At 36.5% G+C, this 25,834-nt stretch overlaps 1 protein-coding gene across 1 annotated transcript in view; it reads left to right on the forward strand.

The window, feature by feature from the left end:
- The window catches only part of mdga1 (MAM domain containing glycosylphosphatidylinositol anchor 1), a 232,265-nt gene that overhangs the window by 204,752 nt on the left and 1,679 nt on the right, over positions 1-25,834 (forward strand). The window contains exons 19-20 of the mRNA XM_016533562.1: positions 4,739-4,869; positions 16,341-16,449. Of these exons, the coding sequence (XP_016389048.1) occupies positions 4,739-4,869; positions 16,341-16,449 (240 nt within the window). The remainder of the gene's footprint in view (positions 1-4,738; positions 4,870-16,340; positions 16,450-25,834) is intronic.

The following is a 25,834-nucleotide window of genomic DNA, read 5'->3' on the forward strand; positions in this document are numbered from 1 at the left end:
ACTAAGTCTCCTGAGGTTAGAAAGAGCAACCACTGAGCAATAAAATATTCCTATAATGGAGTCTTGATAGAGATTGCAGCAAGACAATAAAGAGATATTCTAAGTTTCTTCCACCACATTCTCAGTTTTGATTCTTTTTTTTTCTCAAATATTTCTCATGTCTCATTTGTGTCTACTTCCATTTCTCCTAAGGAATTTTAGGAGAACCATCTGAAATGCTGTTGATCCTAAAATGAGAGATATATGAGAAGTCTCCTGAGCTTAGGAAAAGCAACCGCACTGAGCAATACATTTTTCCTATGGGAATGAATGTAAATATTTTAACAGTTTGAGCTAACAATAATACCACTAATTTTAGTTTCAACTAGGGATGCACGATATTGGATTTTTGGTCATGATTTTTCATATCGGGCCGATGCCGATATTTACATTTAAAGCCATTATCGGCCGATTCCGATATTGGTCCGATAATATCGTGTATCCCTAGTTTAAACTTAAACTAAACTAAAATTAGAAATGTTACCCTGAAATCATTATTTCATTTAACGGAAATTACTGTAAACACTTTCAAGAAAACAAACAGCACAGAAAAAGCAAACTGCTTTGAATGTGCTTTAAAATTGCCTGCCACTGCCCAGCTTTCCCGCTCAACCTCCATCTTCTGCTCATTACAGAGATGAATGAGTGTTTGGATGTGTTTGACCTGTGTCAAGGTTAGCCAAGGGCCTCTGATGCTGTCGTTCTCTGGCAGCACAGGGGTCCATTTGATGCCTTAGGCCTTTACTACAGCCTGTCCTTACATTCACAGACGTGATTGTTTCTCTAAGGGTTGGTTAGCTGTTTATTTTCAAAGGTTTTTTAAGTGTCTGGCTCATTGTTCACAACGGTCTATGAGTCGAGTGTGTGTAATCACCTTAAAGATGCACCAGCACACAATTTGTGTTTGTTTATCAGACAGCGAGCAAGCTCTTCAGCGTGATTGGGGTCATTGAAACGTGGCAGATGCTTTCAGTCTGGGCAGCAAGCTAATAGCAAGGTTCTGATACAACACGCCGTTCCTGTTAGGGCTCCTGATTTTCCTCAAATCACTTTGATTACTGTAATATCTGTACAGTAATGACACGTGCTGACTATTAGAGTGACTTTCCCTTTTAAAAAAACAAAAGGGAAAATTGCTGTGGTACAGCATGCAGTGATGTGTAGTTAATGGCATAGTACAGTATACTGTGGTACTGAATGTTACTTCAGATGGTGTCAAAAACACATTGTTATACCATGTTACTTTTTAGAAGTTATTAGTATTAAACATTTTTGTTAGTGTTATAATGGCAGATACCTGAACTTGTACAATACACATTTCAAGCTCAAAATTTACCATTCATATTGCTACCAAAAAGAGTGTTTGAGCTACAGGTAAAGTCAAAAGGTAACAATGCAACTTTTGACATTGTTACAAGATGTTCCTCAAAAGGTCTCTTCAAGGCAAGTACGATGTTCATCATTTGTACCTTTCTTTGGATAAACTTTTTTGCTAAATGAATCAATGTAAATGTAAATAGGAACATTAATAACATTGATGCATCAATTTCTGTAAAATTACTATAAACTATATGGATTGTGAAAAGTGATATACCAATACACTACTGTTTAAAAGTTTGTTCAAAATCTATTTTAAGTAAATGCCATCCTTAACAACTGCTTTCAACATTAATAATGATTAGAAATGTTTCTCGTGCAGCAAATCAGCATAGTCAAATAATTTCTGAAGGATCATGTGACACTGAAGAATGAGTACAAAAAAATCTGCTTTACATTTTAAAATATATTGAAATAGAAGAGTGAAATAGAGAGACTTCTTTCAATGGTAATGCATATAGTTTTAATTTTTGGATGCCATTATTTGGTCAAACAGGTGATCCCATACAAAATCACACCATTGGTTGAGTCAGTGACACATCAGGACATTCAAATGTTGAAAATGCCAGTGTCTTACATTACTACAAATGTATGCGATAGGAGAAAGCTCATATAGAAAGCAACATAAGCTTTAAATAATAATTAGCTGTGTAAGGCTCTATACTGGAGTTATTTATGTAGCTGTGTCTGGATTGATGTATTGGTGGTCAGTATCTGCTGATATTGTTCAGACAGCTTTAGATGAGTTTATTAGGATGTGTTTTGTACTTTGAGCGAGCCACTTCGTCACTGTACCATCTGTTTGCTTTGTTAATGTTGCTGTGTGCTGCTGTGTTATTCATTTATATCTGCTGGTCCTGAATAAGTAAAGACGTGAAGCCTGGTTAGTTGGCTGGACTCGTCTGCTTTTATCTTCTATGTGTGCATGTGATGAGCAGCGTGTAGACTCTGCAGGTGAAAGTTTTGAAACATTAGTGAATATATATGTGTGTGTTATTGTTCAGAGCAAATACTTCATTTGAGGCACTACAAAAGTTTGCTCTCTCTCTCTCTCTGTTCCAAAGTGCAACTGAATTATATATTGGTTTCCCTTAAGCACAAAGTCAGAGTAATAATTTAATGCATGAGTCATAAAGGTGCCACTTGGCCTCACTGCCTTCCATCATCTGTGTGTGTGTGTGTGTGTGTGTGTGTTTGTGCTCAGTGTCTGTGACAGATTTCAATGCTGACATTGATATTAAGTGCTCTAAACCTCACATAATCACAGTGTGTGTGTGTGTGTGTGCAAGATGCCTCTGCCTTGTTTTCTGTGGAGAGTTGTGTTTCTGGAGCTGATCTATCACATGTCAGTCTCAGACGACAAACCCACAGACCGTCTGATGAATATAGATCAATTTATCATGATGTCACATCTTGATTTTCCAGACAAGCAGTTTTAGCAGAGCTGCACTTTTAATGATCTGATTAACGTTTTGTAATTTTATGAATGTTAAACAAAGTTATTATAAAGTTATTGCTGTGGTGTATAGTAGAGAAGTGTGCAGGTTAAACAATGGACAAATGAGCAAATGAGTTTCAGCAATATTCAGTGCCACTTGGCCTCACTGCCTTCCATCATCTCTGTGTGTGTGTGTGTGTGTTTGTGCTCAGTGTCTGTGACAGATTTCAATGCTGACATTGATATTAAGCGCTCTAAACCTCACATAATCACAGTGTGTGTGTGTGTGCAAGATGCCTCTGCCTTGTTTTCTGTGGAGAGTTGTGTTTCTGGAGCTGATCTATCACATGTCAGTCTCAGACGACAAACCCACAGACCGTCTGATGAATATAGATCAATTTATCATGATGTCACATCTTGATTTTCCAGACAAGCAGTTTTAGCAGAGCTGCACTTTTAATGATCTGATTAACGTTTTGTAATTTTATGAATGTTAAACAAAGTTATTATAAAGTTATTGCTGTGGTGTATAGTAGAGAAGTGTGCAGGTTAAACAATGGACAAATGAGCAAATGAGTTTCAGCAATATTCAAAGTTTTGACTTTTCAAACATGCAACAGGTTTTTGGATGCATATTCTCAAATGTATAATGCAAAACTTCCAAAGCCTGAAAATAAAAGTAAAAATAGCAGTTTCAGCAGTAGAATGTTTAAATACTCGTTTTAAGTAATAATATTTGACATGTAACAAACTTTATAACCAATGACCTTTGTTTAGCACATTCCAAATAAATCACGCAATCACGTATTTTATAGTACACTGAAAAAATGTTGGTGCAGGATTTACTTTTATACTCAGAAATTGCTTGTAAATTTCATAAATAATTACAAAGAAATAGCAAGTAACACAACGAATTGAATGTGGAATCTTGAAAAACATACCCCAGTAATCTATAAAAATGTTTTTTTTATATGTATATATAACTTAAACACACACGCACGCACACACACACACACACGCACACACACGCACACACACACACACGAACACACACACACACCCACAACACACGCACACACACACACGCACACACACACGAACACACATGCACATTTTACAGTGCTTTGCTTGATTTAATTTCATATTTCAAATCATGCCCGTGCATTCTGCAAAAAACTAAACTTTCACCTTTTACTTTTCACTTTCACTCACTTCGAGTAAAAGTGAAAAGTACACAACTTAGAAAAATCAGTTTTCCAGTGTTCTGCAGTGGTGATACTTGGTTGCGTTAGATCAACGGTTATGTATTTGACCTTATATTTGTCACAGTAGTAAAGTCGGGCTTTGTGCAATCCCTCAGAGAAATGCTAATCTACTCACACCAGCGGCGGGTCAAAGGGGTCTTATTAGAGCAGAAGCAATGATCTGTCATAATTTGTCAAATCCTGAGTTTGCCCTAATTCACTGATCCTGATGGACCTTGATATCCAGTAATTGTTTGAATCCCACACATTTTTTTCTGAGGTGGTAAAAGAACATGCAATTGTTGGCACACATTGTTTTGTTTATAAGAAAGAATTTTATCTATTGCATATAAAAATTGCATATCAGAATCACAAGGTCCAGTCTGATTGATTGGGATTGTGAAAATTCTCAAATAACTGATCTACTGTTTTCTGTGCTGTTGTGATTTGAGTACGTGTGTAGATTGAGGCATTGTTTGATTTCAGAAATGTTGTGCATCTCTCATTTGTCATCATAAAGTTATATTATGCTTATATTTGCATTTTTATGGCCAGACTAGACTGCAAAGTGATAGTCAATAGTATACAGCCAAGGTGAAAGTGTCACTGTTCCTCTGACCTGTTTTCTGTGTGTCTGCAGGTACTCTCAATGTTCTGATGAGGGTGAAGAGCATCGCCACTGTGGATTCTGCCGTCTGGACTCTCTCCGGACACCAGGGGCCCCAATGGAGGAAGGCAGATGCTGAGATCTATCCGAGCGGACCCTTCCAGGTGTGTGCATGAGAGTTTGTATGCAAACACATTGTATGCAAATGTGTTTTCTTCTGATCTGTGCGTGTGTGTGTTGTGCACGTTGTGCATGTGAGTATATTTTCTATAGCACATGTTTGGACAGGCTGCAGGGCTGGGGGGATATATCAAATATTTCTGATATGTGCGTGATGCTTTTGCTAGCGAGATATAAAATAAGCATTATTGTTATTTGGATATCAGGTTTCCTAACATTGTGTCATTAGACTAGTTTTGCAATGTTTCCTGACTTGTGATTGATAAGTATGAAAGCGTTAAGGAAAACATTTTAATAGCATCTCTTGAGCAGAAAAAATGGAGCTGGTAAAGAGTTTTTTACGTTTGATTCAGTTCATTGAATCAGTTCAAACTGTCCATTTCAATGAATTGATTTAAAACTGATTCAGTGATTTGTTTGCATCACAAGCAGCAGTGCAAACCTTTAGAGCTGATGCATCGGCTGTGGGGATGAAGACCACAACTCCCATGATTCCACACTCAGTCACGGCGTCATCAAACTACACCTTTGCCTCTTTGTTTATTTTGAATACGTGCCCTCCAGAGGCGAAAATTACATATTGTGCCTTTAAGTCTGGGCTCATTGGTCCTGGTCCTGTCAGATTATTTTACCCCCATTCTTTCTATAACTACTGCTTGTTAAAGACAACAAGAAATTGCATTTGACTTTCATAATGGGACAAAGTTCAAGGTGAAACTGAATATTCAGTGGGAAACAATGTAGGACAGGGATGTTTTTTTTGTCCTTGGGATTTGGCCTCACCCATGTTGATTACAGCAGAAAAAAAGTTGTTGCATAGGTGGACAACATTATTGCATTTTGATGAAGATTAGGAAAACATTTAGAGCAATATGAATCATGCACAGTAAGAGTAGGAACAAGTCAGCATGAAATCAAAATACACTCGTAACTTTTTATTTTCTTATTTTACATTTCCAGTCTTATTGTGCCCCAGTGTTATTTTAGTATTATCACTAATATCACATAATTACTATTATATTTTGTATCATTTTCTTTCAGTTGTTTTATTTTTATATATTAATTTGTATGTATTTTTTGTTTTTGTTAGTTTTAGTAATTTTTGTGTGTTTTTGACATTTTTAGTCGATTGTGTCATATATATTTTGTTATTGTATACCGTTTTTAAAATTTTAGTACATCAGTTTAAATGAGAAATGTTGCCTTGGTAACTAGTTAAAAAAAGTTTTATTTATATTATTTTTAGATTTTATTTTACATGACTTTTCTTTTTTGGCTGAACCCACAAATCCTCCATTCTGGTATGTAATTCCTATATTTTTCTCGTTGAATACACTGTTTCTGTTTTAGATAATTGAATAGGGTTAACTGGATAAGTAAATAGGGTACATTTAGATTTTATATTGGCCAAATCTGTTCTCACCTCTCACTTTTCACTTGCCATCTAGAGTGGGAAAAACTGGTATTTTTACTTCTTTTTCCTCACAGTTAATTTTTTGAAAAAACAGTTGCTAGCCTCTCTCCTCTTTCTGTGCTGTCTCTTTCATTTCACTCAGTAATGCCATGTATTTGACACTTGAAGACGTAAATAGATCCTCACCTCTCATCCAGGCCCCAGTTGGCCTCCATCAATCGATGCTAAAGACCAATCCAGGCGTTCCTGGACAATAGGACTTGACAAGTCCGGCAGACAGCCGTGTTTCTGCGCTGTCTGTTTGTTTGCTCTGTTCTCATCTCCTCTTTGTTTCTCCATTGACTCTTGCCGTGTGGAGCGAGTGACTGCGGAGGCTTGCTGAGATAAATTAGCATCATTTTCCCACAGAATCTCAGAGAAAAAGGAAGTATGTCTATGCGTCGTTGCATGAGGCGTCTCACCCATCGCTAAGCCTGATGGATCAAGCAGAATCACAACAGCGTTGCTTTATCCGAAAGCTTTACTCGGCTGTGTGAATCCATTACACGGGCAGCATGTTTGAGGTTAAACTGAGCGGGATTGATAGTTGGGGTTTTTACAGAGATCTAACAGACCTCACAGCGTTGGAGGAGCTCTGAGATGTTATAGATTAGCTTGGGAGTTGAGAACTGGATCTTAAATAATATGTGTACATTCAGTTCCATTGCATTTTGAATTATTTTCTTATATAACTGCAACATTACAAATTTCAAATGTAATTTCCATATAAACACACATTAGTTTATTTTGCAACAACAAACAACTCGATGTACATATATAACATCATTAAAATCGTTGTTACAGTTTTTTTTGATTAATGAATCTGATTCTAATTAAGAACCAGTTGGTTAAAATATTTATAAAAATGTAGAATCTAAAAACCATTTTAGAATTATTGTTTATATATACACAGTTTGTACACGTTTATATAAGTCTCTTATACTCATTAAGGATGCATTTATTCAGTAAGAAAAGTAATATTGTGAAATAATATTACAATTTAAAATAATGGTTTTCTATTTTAATATACTTTAAAATATAAAATATACTTTTTCCTGTAGTGGCAAAGCTGAATTTTCATCAGCCATTTATCAGATCCTTCAGAAATCATTCTAATATGCTGATTTATTATCAATGTTGGAAACAGTTGTGCTGCTTAGTATTTTTTTGGAACCTATGGGACTTTTTCAGGATTCTTTGATCAGCCATTTGTCAGATCCTTCAGAAATCATTCTAATATGCTGATTTATTATCAATGTTGGAAACAGTTGTGCTGCTTAGTATTTTTTTGGAACCTATGGGACTTTTTCAGGATTCTTTGATTATTATTATTTTTTTTAAATAAATTAATACTTTAATTCAGCAAGGTATGTATAAGCCCATTTCCGCCACTGAATAAAAAAAAATAAAAAAGACTTTTTTCTCAGAATTGTGAGATATAAACTCGTAATTGTGAGTTATAAAGTCAGAACTGTGAGATATTAACTTGTAATTCTGAGAAATTATGTCAGAATTGCGTGATATAAACTCACAATTGTGAGTTATAAAGTCACAATTTTGAGATATAAACTTGCAATTCTGAGAAAAAAGTCAGAATTTATAAGACCCAGTTGCGAGTTAAGTCAGAATTGTGAGATATAAACTCGCATTTCTGAGAACATATCAGTCTTTTTTCCCCCTCAAAATTGGACTTTATAACTAAAAAGTCGTTATAATTTTTTTTTTTTCAGTGGTGGAAATGGGCTTCCATAGCAAGGTTATAAAAAAGTTAAAAAAGTTCGTTTTCTATTTAAAAATATTTTAAAATGTAATTTATTCCTGATGCAAAGCTGAATTTTCAGCAGTCTTCATTATCACGTGAAGCTTCAAAAATCATTCTAATATGCTGATTTACTGCAGAAGAAACATTTCTTGTTATTAGCAATGTCGAAGCGCATTTTCAAACTGTGATACATTTTTTCAGAATTCTTTAAGAGAATAGTATTTTTTATTTTGTAACATTATAAATGTCCTCACTGTTTACACAAAAGTTTAATGTATCCTTGTGGAATAACAAGGTATTAATTTCTATAAATAAATACATTTTGTACATATCTTCATATAGCTAGAGATCTTAATATCATAAATATTTGAAGGTGGTTTCTTTTTACTTGGATGTGTAGGGAACCCCCTAGCGATAGAATTATTAATGCACTGAAATCCACCTTTGGTGACATCTTTTTCACAGGTAAACAGCACTACAGAAAATGTCAAAATCTAGTCTAAAGTCTACAGTTTATCTTACGCATCTCTAAAGTCCTTTTTCCGTTTGTTAATGGAAAAGGTCACCGCAGGCAGAAGCGTTTTGTACAGCCGTGTGAAAGATGCCAGCGGGGAAACAAGATGATGACAAAAGCGCCAGGAGCTTTACAAAGGAAGAGTTCAGGGAGCGAGGGAGAGCTGGTAATTAGCTTTGCTTAATTATGATTTTCTGAAAAGATTGAGGGAAGAGCAGAGAAAAGCGTCCACTCTGCAAGTGCTGATCCATTTTCACACAGCCCTTTGAGCTCTTTCCTCATCATCTCCTCTTTTCTCTTTATCCTCTTTATCGCTTGCTGGTTTCTCCGCTGATGCTCTCAGCTCTTTGTCGTGTTTGCTATCCATTAACCTCTCCTCTCTGTGTGCTCGAAATTTCCCATCACTCTCACCTCTTGCCTCTCTGCTAGCACTGCTCTCCATAGTGATTGGTTGATGAAATTCACCGGACTGTGAGTCTCCGTTACAGCAGCTGTTCTGGAACTCTTCCTGCTACGTTCAGTGGAGTAGTTCAACCAAAAATGACAATTTTCCCATTGGAGAGAAAAACAAAGTTTTCTATTGTTTAATTGTTTCTCTTTGACAGCGATGAGATTAAATGGAGAAAAAGAGATCTCAAACTGTGCTCAGATTTGTAGTCTGAGATCAAAAGTCAAGTCGAGTTTTTAAAATAAACTCAAACAAATCTTTTCAAAGTCAATTTTTGTATCAACTGACAGATCACATCAGGGACAAGGCCATATATACACTTAAATACTGTTTTTATAAATGAAAACTTTAAAAGATTATCAAAACTTAACAAATTATACTTTTGAAGAATTTGACAATGATGCCATTTCATTGGTTTCTGATCCATTACTTTTAAAGTTTGTTTGTACAATGACATTACAGGTTTAACAACTGATTGGGAAGCCTGACCCCAGATTATCGCACAATAGGTCATATATGATAATATCATAGCATGCATAAACATTTGAGCTGCTTTAAGAGATATACATGATCTTATCATACGAAAACAGTTCAAATTTGTCTTAATAGTTTTAGACATTTTCTTAATATGGGCATCAAACTTATGCTTAGAGTCTACAATGACACCTAAATATTTAAATTCACTCACTTCCTTGATTTCCTTTTGGTCAATTTAGATTTTAAATCCATCCAGTGCTTTGTTCTTTAATGGAAAACACATTGAAACTGTTTTGTTGTGATTTAAAGTTAAAGAGTTATCCTGCAGCCACTGGGAAACACTGACCAATTGCCTGGTTAACATTTCAGCAGCCAGATGAGAAGTTTCTGCTGTTACATAATTGTGTCATCTGCATACATTTGACAACCAACCTCCTTGCAACTTTCAGGTAAATAATTTATATATAAACAAAAAAGCAACGCACCCAATATTGAACCTTGTGGTACACCTAATTTGCGTTTTTGAAGTGATGATTTCACACCGCTAATTTTAACACATTGCTGTCAACAACCCAGGTATGGTTTAAACCAGTTTAGAGCTTGTTGAGATTTCAATTTATTTTTGAGTACTTAATGATTCACAGTATCAACAGCCTTTTTAAAGTCTAAAAATACTGCTCCCACGACTTTTCCTTGATCCAAACTACTTTTTATGGTATCTATGAAATGACATATAGCCATTTCTGTTGAATATTTTGGCCAGAAACCAAATTGCTTAGAGTTTAGCAGATTATTGTTTTTCCAGATAATTCATTAATTGTTTAACCACTAGCTTTTCTAAAACTTTGGAAATTACTGGAATGATTGAGATGGGTCTATAATTACACACCTCATCAGTCTCTCCAGACTTAAAAACAGGGGTCACCACAGCTGTTTTAAATTTTTGTGGAAACTCACCAGTTTTAATAGATAAATTTACCAAATGAGCTATTGGCCTTACCAATGTTGCACTATGTTTTTTTAATAAGAGAAGCATCTAAACCGAATATATCTTTAGCTTTTGGACTGTTTAATTGATTAATAATTTTACCGATTTTATCTTTATCAACCTGTGAAACATAAACAGATGGAGTTTAATTTCTTACTATATCATGTGATAAACAAATAGAATTGAAATTTGTTGCAAGTTCTTCTACTGATTTAACAAAAAAAAGTATTAAATTAATTTGCAATTTCCAAAGCATCAATACTGACCTTGCCATTTATATTCAGTTTTGTTATGCCTTTACTTTGATTAAATTTCAGATTGGTTAATTTATTCATATGTTTCCAAATAAGTGAACTATTGCCCTGTGCGTCAGCAAACAACTGCATGAAATAAGATGACTTTGCTTTTCTCAGTTCACTAACCACTTTTAACTTTTAACCACCTTTAAAGATCAATATATCTGTTTGTTGTTTTGTAGATATGGATTTTTTCAGTGCCAGATTCCTCTGTTTCATTAGCTGATGAATACCATTTTTTATCCAAGGCAAAAAAAAAAACTTTTCTCCTGTTGCTTTTAAAGGAGCATGTAAACTTCTGGATTATATTTGCAAGTGTGTCAATCAAAAAATCACATCACTCATTTAAATGATCAATTTGAAATATACTCTCCCAGTTTGTTATTATTGTGAATTATTAACTCTGGTTCCAAAAAAAAAAACAGCTCTGAAATCGTTGTTTTGTTAATTTTCTGACAATCAAGGTCAAGTTGTGATCAGACAGACCTGTTAACTATTTATACATTTTTGTAACTTGTTCTGGTTTATTTGTAAAAATTAAATCTATCAATGTTTTACTAGTTCGAGTGATTCTTGTAGGACTCATTATCATTTGATGCCGTTTATATTTAGATGCAATAATTTTAAGTTTTTTTTTCTTACTGTTATCCAACCAATTTATAATAAAATCTCCCAGTAAAATTGTTTCAGTGCGACAATTAAACAATTTAAACAGTTCATCAAAATCATGGTAAAACGAAACATTATGAGAAGGAGGGTTATATAACACCATAATATTAAAATTAATTCTCACTGATAACACTACATTTAAAATTAAACATTCAACAATTGTATTTAAATTAAACAATTGTAAAATATTATTACAATTCATAATGGCGGTTTTATACTTCAGTAGATTTTAACATGTCATTTATTTCTGTGATGCAAAGCTGAATTTTCAACATCATTCCACATTCACATGATACTTTAGAAATCATTCTAATATGCTGATTTGCTGTGCAAAGCAAAAAAAAAAAAAATCATTATTATCAGTGTTCAAAACAGTTGTTCTTGTTTTGCTTAATATTTTTGTGGAAACTGTTGTTTTTTTCCCCTCAGGATTTTTGAATAACTTTAAATATATAATGTTCAAAAGAACAGCATTTATTTGAAATATGAATCATTTGTAGCAAGTTTTTATTTTCACTTTTGAAAATCTGAATTACTCCAAACTATTGAACACTAAAAGCATGTATTTCTATGATCAATTTAGGATTTTTATATAATAGGATTTTGAATGAATTGTTTTTTTTTTGTTCTCCTTGTTTGCAAGTTGCTTTGGATAAATATGCATAAATCTGGTTTAAAAAAAAAGTACTGTATTTGTGAATGTCTTCTGAAGCCATACACTAGTCTTATGTGGTAAATGAACCAAAATGTAAGTTCAGCCCCTGGTTGTTGTTTTTGTCTTTGCATGGAAAAGAGCAGCAGCGATATTCTGTGTAACTTCACATTTTGCGTTCCACAAAAGCTAGAGCGACAGAATTTGGTTGAACTGTTTCTTTAAGTTCTGCTTTAGCTCCATCTCTCCCCCGTTCCTGCACGCTGCTCTCTATCTCACCCAATCTAATGAACATGGAGCTGGAGAGGCGTCTGCATGCCTACACCTCTCAGACGCTGCGCATAATTGTTTCTTTCTGTCTCCGCTGGCATCTGAGCTCATGTGTGAGAGGTGAATGGTCTGTCATACTCCTAATGAGCTCAACCCACTAAAGTCAACTGTGCTCTGCCCATTAGAGGAAGCCATTTGCATTAACGAACAGAGAGAAAACACACATCGCCTCACCTACCAATTACTGCTACAACAGACTATGGCGAGATCTCTTTGTGCATGTTTTGCATGTTTGCGTTTGCCCTTTGAGCATGTTTTTATGCATACAGTGACCTTGTAATTCTGGAAGTGTACCGCGAGTTAAATGCATTCTCTGTGTGTTTGAGAGTCTGGGCTTGTAATGCATGAATATATATTCAGGTGAGCAGATAAATTCACTCACTTCCTTGATTTCCTTTTGGTCAATTTAGATTTTAAATCCATCCAGTGCTTTGTTCTTTAATGGAAAACACATTGAAACTGTTTTGTTGTGATTTAAAGTTAAAGAGTTATCCTGCAGCCACTGGGAAACACTGACCAATTGCCTGGTTAACATTTCAGCAGCCAGATGAGAAGTTTCTGCTGTTACATAATTGTGTCATCTGCATACATTTGACAACCAACCTCCTTGCAACTTTCAGGTAAATAATTTATATATAAACAAAAAAGCAACGCACCCAATATTGAACCTTGTGGTACACCTAATTTGCGTTTTTGAAGTGATGATTTCACACCGCTAATTTTAACACATTGCTGTCAACAACCCAGGTATGGTTTAAACCAGTTTAGAGCTTGTTGAGATTTCAATTTATTTTTGAGTACTTAATGATTCACAGTATCAACAGCCTTTTTAAAGTCTAAAAATACTGCTCCCACGACTTTTCCTTGATCCAAACTACTTTTTATGGTATCTATGAAATGACATATAGCCATTTCTGTTGAATATTTTGGCCAGAAACCAAATTGCTTAGAGAAAAAAGTACTGTATTTGTGAATGTCTTCTGAAGCCATACACTAGTCTTATGTGGTAAATGAACCAAAATGTAAGTTCAGCCCCTGGTTGTTGTTTTTGTCTTTGCATGGAAAAGAGCAGCAGCGATATTCTGTGTAACTTCACATTTTGCGTTCCACAAAAGCTAGAGCGACAGAATTTGGTTGAACTGTTTCTTTAAGTTCTGCTTTAGCACCATCTCTCCCCGCTCCTGCACGCTGCTCTCTATCTCACCCAATCTAATGAACATGGAGCTGGAGAGGCGTCTGCATGCCTACGCCTCTCAGACGCTGCGCATAATTGTTTCTTTCTGTCTCCGCTGGCATCTGAGCTCATGTGTGAGAGGTGAATGGTCTGTCATACTCCTAATGAGCTCAACCCACTAAAGTCAACTGTGCTCTGCCCATTAGAGGAAGCCATTTGCATTAACGAACAGAGAGAAAACACACATCGCCTCACCTACCAATTACTGCTACAACAGACTATGGCGAGATCTCTTTGTGCATGTTTTGCATGTTTGCGTTTGCCCTTTGAGCATGTTTTTATGCATACAGTGACCTTGTAATTCTGGAAGTGTACCGCGAGTTAAATGCATTCTCTGTGTGTTTGAGAGTCTGGGCTTGTAATGCATGAATATATATTCAGGTGAGCAGATATGCTTATGGAGCGCTGCTTGACATTGCCCTAATGATGCCGTGTCACCCGGCGTCCACTGTGGCCCCGCAGCCAATTAGCACAGACAGAGAGACTGTTTTACACACACAAGACAAATCAAATTACCCATCTGCCCTCATCCCTTGATCCCGCTCAGCCTCTGCTATTTATTCAGAGTCACTCATTCATTTGGGCACCGTGGGAGCCCGGGGTGATGCTGCAGGTGTGTGTGTGTGTCTGTGTGTTGTGTTCATTAAAGCATACGGGTCAAGAGTGTGTGCACTTAGCAATGCATGCTATCTTCACCTGGTCAAGTGTGTGAACCATGCTAGAAAATGTCATTTTTCGGCTGAATAAAAACAGTCATACTGCCTCTCTGCTTCAAATCACGTTGAAATAATCATATACAATCTCCAAAAACAAAAAAAACAAAAACACAGTACCCTTTCAAAAGGTAGGGGTGAATCCAGATTGATTGGGACACTTTTTGTCATTGAAATGACTGGGAAAAAGGGTTCCAATCAACCTGAATTCATCTACTAATTGTACACTTTAGGTGCTAATAAGTACTTTTAAAGTACTAATATGTACCTTTAAGGTAATAATATGTTCCATTTAGGGGTAAATATGGAGCAAACATACCTTTTAGCTTTTGTAACTTAGGATAATGCCCCACTGACAGCTTTGTACCTTTTGTTCTAAAAGTGTATTTATTAGAGAAAGTCACATCAGTTTAATTTTAATTTAATTTTGTATTTTTATTAAAAACTACTTTATATATTTATTTATTTTTTAATATTACTATTGCTATTTTGTCCTGTTTTTTTCATTTTTGGTTAATATTTATTTATTTTTATTTAATTTATTTATTTTAAGTGCTTAAACTATTTCGGTTTTTTATCTAAAATTTATATTTTTATTTAATTTCTGCTTTATTTTAATTAAAAAAACAAAACCGTTTTAGTTAACAATAACAGCCCTGGCCTCCATACTCTTTCCTGTGCCCATAAAAGCTCTCCAAATTTTGTCCATGTTATGCAAAAGTTCTTATAACCTTAAAGCTAAAATAAAAGGCCATTCTGCAAAGTTTGAGAAAGTGTGAATTGCTTTAGATCTGTTTTAAGGGGCTGTGGGTGGATTAAATGTATTGAATAGCTCTGTTCACTTTTGCTCATTTATACATTTCAATTACTTGTGCGTTAGTCCTCCGGCTGGGGTTTAGAGGTGTGTGTGTGTGTGTGTGTGTCTGGGGAGGGGGTAATTCTGTAAACTCCAGTTAGACTGAACGTAACTCTGACATGGATCTGATTAGGTCTCTGCAGTGAGCTTCAGAGCTGCTGTAATTAAGCTGTCAGTCAAACGCAGCTTACATGGGGAGAAAATAAATACCAGCAAATAATCTTATTATTATGACTTTATAGGCCAATATGCAATTTTTTATAACTTACTGTACAAATGTTTGATATAGTACTGTGTTATTTTTAATGTGCCCTGTGAAAAACAAAACAAAACAAACAAACAAAAAAAAACTTTAGTTTTTTTATTATGGTGTTCACTAGGGTCTGTAATAAATTCAAACTAATATTCAAAATTATGTTTTTCTACCATTTTGTCTGCTATATGCAGTATGCACGCATAATGTCATCATATTTATGTTTTATTAATGTATCTGAAAATAATAATGTGGACATTTTGTGGTGCTGTATGGTCAAATTAAAATCTGATTTGATGGTCATGTTAATTGCTTTGACAGTAGTTTGGATAATTATGTCAAATCAGTTACTATGTACAAAGGAATAAACATGCATAATTACGCAGAACATAAATGATTATCTATTTTTGTCAGAAAGCTTGTTTATGAAAACTTCTGTTCTGTTGAATTTGTGGAATTATACAATGAATAATTCCTATTCCTGGCATCGAGTTATTCAGCTTCCTGTGGGATGTGGCCAGTTCAATTTAAATTCACACTCATACATTTTAAAGTCAGTCAGTCCTTAGGGAGTTTTCTCACTGTTATTGGTGTTGATGTTGGAGTTCAGTTTGTGTAAATTTTGTCCGTTGCTGATTGTGACGTCCCAAACAAAAATTAAATGTTTCAATTAATTTGTCCTTATGTATGTGTGTGTGTGTGTTTTTGATGGGAATGGAAGAAATGTGTCCGTTTTAATGAACTAGAGTGTCTTCAGAGCAAACGTGTCACGGGCGAGACTGCTGTCTAACTCGCGTTTTTCTTTGTCAGGTGGTGTTCGAAGGTATCCGTGGAAACGGTTTTGAGGGAGACATCGCTATCGATGACGTTTCCGTTACCAAGGGGAAATGCAAACAAAAGGATAGCGTGGACAAAACAGGTCTGTACCATCAGTGACACTTCTACAGCACAAAACACCTCTCAGTAATGAACTTCATTATATCCCTTCATGTAGATGACTGAGTGACTAAAAGCCACATTACCAGTTAGCGTACAGATCGTTTTTTTGTTTTGGAGTCTTAAAGCAAAGGAAAAGACAAAAGCCTGTGAGTGATGAAACAGCACTGAGAACTGACCTTAAACCAATCTTATTTAATCATCCTCATGTTGTTCCGAGACTTACTTTCTTCTGTTGAACACAAGTGGAGAACATTTTGAAAGTACTGTTTGGACTTTCAAGTTCAAAAGGATGAAAAAGTACCATAAATGTATCATATAAGTAATCGATACAATGCAAAGATTGAAGTCATACAAATCTTGACATGCACTCTAGCTCTTCTTAGTAAACGTCCATGAGAAAAGCGATGTCAGGTTTGTGAACAAACTGTTCCTTTGAGTTGATTCTTTTCAGTGATTTGGTTGATTCTGTTCACAAAACTGTTTTGGACGATGCATTCATGCCTCAGCAGCAGTTAACCTTGTAAAGCCTAACATATGAAATAATAGTCAGAATCTATTTTATTTTTCAGTGTAGCAGTTTATTGAACCTTTAGTCAAAATTTGAAAACTCAGACATGATTCAGAAGCACAAACTAAGCTGAAATTGCTGATATTTATTGGCTATAAGTAAACTGAAATTCTTATAGTTTGTAATGTAAATCTATGAGATCATTTTAACAATATAGCAGACTACTTACATAAATTGCATAAAAAAAACATAAGTTGTCACTCTGTTTCTCACAATAATATGTCGTAGTAAAATAATATTTAAAATATTTAGTTTGATGATTAAAGCTCTGTAGTTTTTATTGTGGAGGAAAAACAATACAATGCAATACAATAATTTGGAGATGAACAAATAAGCATTCCTCAAAACGATGATGTTTTATATCTGATGCTCAGATTTTAACACATGTATGGATAATCAAGTAAAGCTAAGTTCCTTCAGTCCAGTAAATGTTTATCTTGAAATATTGCTAAAATATATAAAAGTTATTACGTTTACTTTATAAAGATTTCACAGCAAAATGACACGTAAACCACAACCTTAAAATTATGCTTCAAGGTTTTTACTTGCTAAAAAATATGAACTATTAATCAGACAGCAGAAAGCATGTAGAAGATTATATACAGCAACACAAGAGTTTTCAGCAAAGTTTTGATCGCAATTCATAGATTTTTTGAAATCTGCACATCAAATATGCTGCAGCAGGTTACATGGAGTTAAAAGTTAACTGAAGGTGAAAATAATGACAAAAATAATGAAATTTAAACCTGCCTCTCACACAAAGCTATCACGACTTCAAAATACTAGGAAGCACAAGTCAACTCTTTCTATGATGTACGGTGCTTTTTTGTTCTTCTTTGAGCTTTTAATAATACAGACAGAATATCAAACAGTTTGTAAGGACACGAGGATGAGTAAATGATGACAGAATTTGAATGATCACAACAGGAAGGTTTTAGAGATGAACTGTCAGCAGGTAAGATGTGCCAGGACAGTGTTACTGATGGTGGAGGCAGCTGCAGGGGCCCGGGGCCGGAGCCGGAGCCCAGCTCTGACAGCTCTGGCTTCTTCTCACCTCGTGCAGCCCTCTGATGGTGCGGCAGGCCTCGGGTCTCCTCCTGAAGGCTGATCTTGGCACATGATGGGTGTGAATGCATGCACACAGACAGGAAAAGGCCCAGTGCCAGACGCTCTGAGAGAGAGAGAGAGACAGGGCAGCTGTCCAGAACACCATCCCCCTCAAAACCCACCAGATGAATTGATAAATGATCATACTCATTACTGTAATGCAGGACAATATACTGTTTCATTTATGCTTTAGAAATGCCTAATATAATTAATTAAATTAATCACACTATCGATAATTGCCTCTAAATGGACATACAGTACACTACTGATTAAAAATGAATGTTTTTGAAAGAAGTCGCTCAATTTCACCAAAGCTGCATTTATTTATTTTATTTAACAGGAGTAATGTGAAATATTATTTCAATTCAAAATTTCTATTTTGTATTTGAATATATGTATATATAATTTTCTGCATCATTACTCCATCATTACTTAGTGTCACATGATCCTTCAGAAATCATTCTAATATGCTGATTTGCTGCTCAAGAATCATTTCTTATTATTATCAATGTTGAAAATGGTAGTGCTGTTTAAAATCTTTGTGGAATTCTTTGATGCATAGAAAGCTCAAAAGTATTAAAAAGTTCAGACGTATTCATTTATTTTGCTTTTGTCAAATATGACCTGGACATAAATTCATGATATTCACCCAAAAACAAACCTTTTTTTTGAGGCCTAATGTTGACTGTCTGTCTGTCTGACATAAAGATAGAAATAAACACTTCTTGTGTTAAAGATGAAAGATTAAAGATTTTGTGGAAACAGTTAAAGCGAAAATTGTCAACCACAGATTTCTTTATTATGAACGCTCCTACACTGTAAAAAAAAATCCGTAAAATTTACGGTAAAAAAACAGGAGCTGTGGTTGCCGGAATTTGACCGTAAAAATATGGTAGCAACATTTTAGGTTTTACGGTTTTAACAAATTTACAGTTAAATACCGTAATTTCCTTAACTGATATAATGTTAATATACCAACCTATTGAAGTACTGAAATCTGTTTTGTACCTTTGTAATACACTGATAATCACCAAATGTAGGTGGTGAATTTAAATAGCTTTTAAATAATAACATATATAGAAGGTGCACAGTGTCATTCACACAAACACTAAACACCATCATGGTAATATAATAAAAAACTGAAATAATGCAATAAACATTCATTTAACAACATTAGGTGTAACATACAACCCTAATATACAAAACTGATGAGAAAAAACTAAGAAGAATCATAGTTATTTCAACAAAAAAAACATCAAATTTGAAATGTAACGCAGGGAATTCTGGGAATGTCAATTTACGGTTATTCACTGTAAATTATACGGTCTTTTTCACTTCCAAAAACGGTATACTACCATAAAACACAGTTACAATACAGTCTAATACAGTTTTTCACCGTATATAGTAGAGGAATTTTCCGTTAACCATTTAACAGGTTTTTACTGTAGCATTTTTACAGTCTTTTACCGTTAAATTCATGGTCATTTTTTACAGTGTAGGGAAGAAATCTAACAGCCACATCAAGCGTCATCTGAGATCTTCCAAAGCATACAACATCAAAACACATTCAGTGTCCATGGCAGCAGCTCCTTATCAGCCAACCTTCAAGATAATACAGACACTCCAGCAGAGAGAAGCTCTCCCTGTTCCAGAAGAAATAATGAAACTTTAACATTACCCTTTACACATCATTGTGCTTATTACATCTACAGAGACCTATAGCAAGACAAAACCAATATAAAAGTAAAATATCAATATAAATGTAAAGTAAAAATAAATATCAAGAGTATATGAGCAAATAAGAATATATGAATATGACTAGATAATTAAATACAGATAATAATTGAAATAAAAGACTGTGAAGATTGTAAAAGACTGTTCATATGGCCTTCCTTCCAAAGAGCAAAAATACAATGTTCACTGTTACTCTTGGCATGAGACAGATCCACAAAAATTATTCTCAGAAACGTCTCGGTAACCCTCGTTCCCTGAAGGAGGGAACGGAGACGTCACGTCGGATGACCGACGAATTGGGATCTCGCTTAGAGAGACCAATCTACTTCGAGTGTAAACTAAACGAGCCAATGCACATTGGCATGCGATTATTGCATCCAGCTGCCGCTGATCACAGCGTGAGTATAAGTAGGCAGCAGATGCAGCGCATATTCAGCTTGCAATTACGCCGTAGCGTGTAAGGCGGAGGCAGCTTCTCCACAGGTCGTATAGGCATCGCTGCAGTCGAGTACCTACAGACCCGGGAGGGGAGGCACGGTTCTCCCTGCCGGTTGGAGGCGGTATTATGACACAACTGCATCGCAACCGACCGCTCCACCGGGGGGACCCTTGTAACCCCCTAGCTGCCCCACCATCGAGGGTGGTGAGGGAGGAGGAACCAGCAGATCGGTTTCCGGCAGGTAAAAGGTGCCGTCCACGACCTGGTGAGCTCCTCATGCACCTCCGGGAAGAAAGGCACCGAGGCGGGGAGCTGAGTATCAGCGCGGACCACCCCGAGAACCAATCGTGCAACCTTGAGGGCTCGGGACACGGTGGAAGTCTCCACCTACCCCTACGGCGGCCCGGGAAAGCATAGCCATTATTTCAGCCATTATAGCTCTGGCTCACCCTCCGATGCAGCAATCGACATCTGGTCATTGGGAGGAGCGCCAAAGGATACGGCTGGTACGCTCCTTGTAGAGGGCCCAGCACGTTCCATTGGCAGCTCAACTGGCTGCGGAGTGCCTCAGACCACCCGCGCTACTGCCTGAAGTAGCCCCCCCTGGCTGCCGCCATGAGGAGAACTAGATCGAGGCAGAGGCAATGGAACTCCGCCCCTTGAGGAAACGGAGCTTGGCCCGCGACTCTGAGATGATCATCTTCCCGCAATGAGAAGATGACTCATCCACAAACGCCACCTCAGCGTGCTACATGCCCAGGCACGTGAGGCAGCGATCGTGACCATCACCCGGCGCCAGGTAACGACCGCATCCAGAAACGCTCGGGTGATACGTTGTCTATAGCAAGACCCACATCGTCTTTACAAAGACGTAACGTCAAGTTTGCCACGCAACGTCGTCTTTAAAAAGACGCACCCGAAATTGCTCTTTTAGGGGAAAAAGCTCTTTTAGTGTGCTGAGGCGCACAGGGGAGATGATCATCTGCGACACAAACAGGGGGTAGTGCAGCCTGATGTGTGCAACCCACTCGACACGGGAAACCACCACCGCTGAAGCGCCGTACCGCCAACACGAAGAGCTCTCCAAGAGCGCGCTGAACTCGTTCAGTCTTCTTCTCTCAGTAGAGTAGTCAGGAGCAGAACGATGTGATCGCTCGGCTCCGAAGCGAAAAGCTGAATATGCGCTGCATCTGCTGCCTACTTATACTCATGCTGTGATCAGCGGCAGCTGGATGCAATAATCGCATGCCAATGTGCATTGGCTCGTTTAGTTTACACTCGAAGTAGATTGGTCTCTCTAAGCGAGATCCCAATTCGTCGGTCATCCGACGTGATGTCGAGAGTGACCGACTGAAAGGGAACTGTAAGATACACAATTATCAAAGAATTATTCAGATGAGAGCAAGAACAATTCATCAAAAATAATGTATACTATTACAACTATGAAGAGTATACCAGTAACCATCCTTAAAAATGACCTGACAGTGCTTCGTGTCGCACAGTCTTTTATAGAAACATTTCTTAAATCAAAGACCTGAATCATCATCACAATTTCAGGGCATAGTGATTTTTGACAGATTGAAGTCTTGACCTTTTTGCTCTGAATATTAAAAATGGCAGAACCCTTATTCTTACTCTGTGAAAACTGTCAAGAACATGTCCTGGCCATATATAATATCAAAATCAAGAGAAAGATATATAAGCCGGGGTTTTTTTAGGACTATTAGGTATTTTTGTGCGTGACAGTGGCATTGCTATGACAATTACTGTAAGCACACTTCAACTTCTACAGTAAGTTTATATTGCCATAATGCAAAACATCTCATTCTTTTGTTAGAGTGGTTAATATAGATCATAAAAAAAAAACACTCAGTAAAATGTGTGGTTGCATTACTATAATAAAAATAGGCTTTATATATATATATATATATATATATTGCAGAAATATATATTGCAGGAAAATGTGTCTAAAAACATTTAATTTTTGTAATTCTGTTTGGCTGAGCACATTTTTTATGAAATACAGAGTTCTCTAAAGAGTTCACTAAATTCTCTTAAATTATTATCATATACATTCCGAGGAGTTCTGTCTAATTAGGTTTCCTTTTCTGTCCAACTGCTTAATTTGCCAGATGGTATCAGATTTCAAAGCCACATCTTAATTCTTTAAGTCACCTATCATGCAGTGTCATTTTTAATAAACAGCTAGGATTTAGCAAATTAACCTTTTTTTTTCTTTTAATTAAATAAAACACCAGCTGTTAATCCTGACATTTACACCACATCATGAACAAACTGTGTAGTTCCTATTTATTAGCATTATTGTAATGGTATGTTTTACCTTAAATGGGGTCTAGACATTCAGGAGTGCAGAAACTATGTGAAAAGTTGAGGTAACACATTGTAAACCTTGTCATCATGAATATTAATGTAACAGTATAAATGTATTATAGTATTAATGTAATATGTAATGCAACACCTTTGCTGAAAGGCATGTAAGCAAGCATTAGCACTATGGTCTCTAAAACGGTTCAGCCCACTTTTAACACTATTGTTTGGTTTTAAAGCAAGCTGCATTTTTTTTTCTTTCTCTTGCTGCCAAACAAAACAAAAAATTATCTCCCAAATTGGAAAATGACCCGAAACAGATTCGCCCGCATACAGGCACCACTGTGCGATGTGCCAAAGCATGTGCGCTGCCCGCTAGGCATTCGTTTCTTCTGACAGTAACACGTACGGACATTTTCATATACCAATCCACCTAGCTCCTACTGCTCCATCCTGATTTTTTTTTTTTTTCGATTTTAAAATGTTAAACACCTCAGGAAGCAAAAAAAAAATCCATTATTATTTCGAGTTTTAATGTAAGCTTATACATTAGTCTCTGGAGTAGTACAGCTCTGCTCTCTCCTCTGTACCTGGGTCGGTATGAACACTGGTGTTATATCACACACACACGGCCCACACAGTAAAACCTGTTCATGCCGCCCACAGGTGCTGAGCTGTGCTTACACATAGGAAAGTGTAACATGAGCTGCGTGCGGCGCACCGCAGGGCAGAACAAAAGAGCCAAATTAATGATTAAGATCAATCATTGTGAAAGCTCCCTCACAGAGTGAATATTCCAGCTCTCAGCCGCATGGATTGCTGATAGCTGTTGTTTGTTTGGGGAAAGTTGTGTGTATGTGTGTGCTGTTAGCTTGCAGGCTCTGTCTCTGACCCATGAGGCTTTGCTATAGAGGATATGTGCATTCATCAATGAAACTCCTCTCCTCTTTGATTCTTTGATGTTTTTCAGGGTCTTTCCTGTTATGCAGTACATTTGGAACTCTGTGGGTATAACAGACTTTCAGAAGTCTGTTCTGGTTATGCTCAAAAACGTTCAAGTGTTGAGTATTTACACGATTAATAGGAAGGGTGCCTAAAAAGATGGGAATAAAGTGGGAATAAGTTCATCTTGATTTTTAAATAGTCTATTTTAACAATTTCTCAGATTTTATCAGGAAGGGTGAAATATTTTAAAGTGAGACGAACCAGCTAAATCCACAAAACATCAGCGAATTCATCCAATTTCTAATAGAGAGCTGCAGGGATGACGTATTTTTGTTGGCCAAAACATGGAAAGGAGTTCACATTTTAGCATTTCTGGTTCAGTCGTATTAAAGTCAGTTATTTTTTGAATGGGTATTTGGTTAAATGCCTGATATATGGTCTGTGGTCAACACAAGCTCAAGATAGTTTCATGTTTTATTCTATGACATCAATAACCCCCCTCCCCCACCCCCATTGCGATTTTTAAAAAAGCGTTCATGTGTCTTGAAAAGATGGTTGCTAACAAGTGGCTAAATGCAACTACAGATGTTGTTGGGGACATTAAACATCATTAGACTAAACAGGCGAACTTATCTATTAACTAGTCTGCTTTTACAGCCTCTTGAAAACTATTCTAACTCTGACATTTAGTGAAATGCTTTTTAAAATAAAGACTGAAAGAGTTGGCGGAAGTTGTAGTTTGTTTCTAGTCTACATTTAGTTTTTTATTCTTGGTGATTGGCTTCAAAATTCATAAAAATTGTGTTCACTTGTTAAGATTATTATAATGAATAAAACATGCATGTATCATAAACTTTTGTTTGTCTCAGAGCTTTTTTGCAATAACCTAATCCAGTGGAAAATCCTATTGTCTTTTTGTTGAGGGAACCAGGGTGATGCTAACTTCCAGACTGGCCTTGCAGTGCTCTATACTTAGTGACGCTAATGCTGGTTTTCCTTCCAAAATGATGTCACTTCCTGTATGATGATGTCATTAAGGAACCGGTTTATGTTTGTTAAGGGATTTTACTAACTGGATGGAAAGTGATATTGCGCACTCAGGACTCCAAACAGGAAGCCAATATTCTCAAGAAAACATATTGTGTAAATATTGATTAGTAAAGGAACAAATGAAGAAACATTGGAATATTTCTTAATAAATTGCCTGTTTTTCTAGCAACTAGAGAATATGCTTTTCATCTTTAGACATGATGGGGACATGAAAATGTACAGCATAGTCAGAATGACCCTGGTCTCCTCTGGCCGGTTCTGCTGGGGGTGCTGCCCATGGGAGCTCAACCGTGAGCTGTTCTTCCTTTAGAGATGAATGATGATTGGCTCTGACGTCCCATGTGTTACTGCGTCCCCATAAATCACACCATGACTGGGATTTGGCTGTAGGGTGGAAAGGCGGAGCGGGTAGAACGAGAGAGAAGTATGTGCTATTTGAAATGAAGGTGACCTGTTGGATCGGAATTAGAAATCTGAAGACCCCACAACACACACACACACACATTAAAACTTATGCCACCCACTGACTGTTGATAGATTCGTTTTTGGACACTTTATTCAGTAATTTCCCTCTCTCTTTGATTATAGGTTATATTATTAGACTGTTTTTTTTTTCATGCAGCCTGTCCACACATCTGTACACCCACTCTCAAAATTACCCGCCTCCTTCAAAAGTCCTTGAGAGAGATGTCACGGCTCACACGATCTCGTTCTTTATTGAAAAGGAAGAATAAAAGGCTTTATCATGAATATATTGATTTCCTGCTAGCCAGAGAAATCCTTGATATAAATTCATATTGATTTTTTAAATACAATACCTGCTCTTTATTTATTAAACCCATTTTGTTGGCAGCTTGTATGCATAATTAAATGCGCACATGTATGTGTTATGCTTGGAGTCTGCTTCTCAAACAACACTGCAAGCATGTTTGGTTCAGCCCTCATCATCATCTGAGGCCATTTCCTGTGAGCTGTGCCGAAAGATATTACTCAACTTTACCTCCGAGGCATAATGACTTGTAATTGTCCTCTCGCAGGTCATCCGTCTTCCGTAGCTCATAGATATTACCGCTTACGGCCTCCGGTTTAGTCATACGATGATGCCAGCCGCTGTAACCCCATCCATCTGATCTATTATTTCAGTGTCCCGTGCTCCTTTGTGCCAAAAACTCAACAGGAGCACAAAACCATTTA

This window comes from Sinocyclocheilus rhinocerous, unplaced genomic scaffold (assembly GCF_001515625.1).
Source record: "Sinocyclocheilus rhinocerous isolate Xijiao unplaced genomic scaffold, SAMN03320098_v1.1 scaffold304, whole genome shotgun sequence".
Taxonomy (NCBI): Eukaryota; Metazoa; Chordata; class Actinopteri; order Cypriniformes; family Cyprinidae; genus Sinocyclocheilus; species Sinocyclocheilus rhinocerous.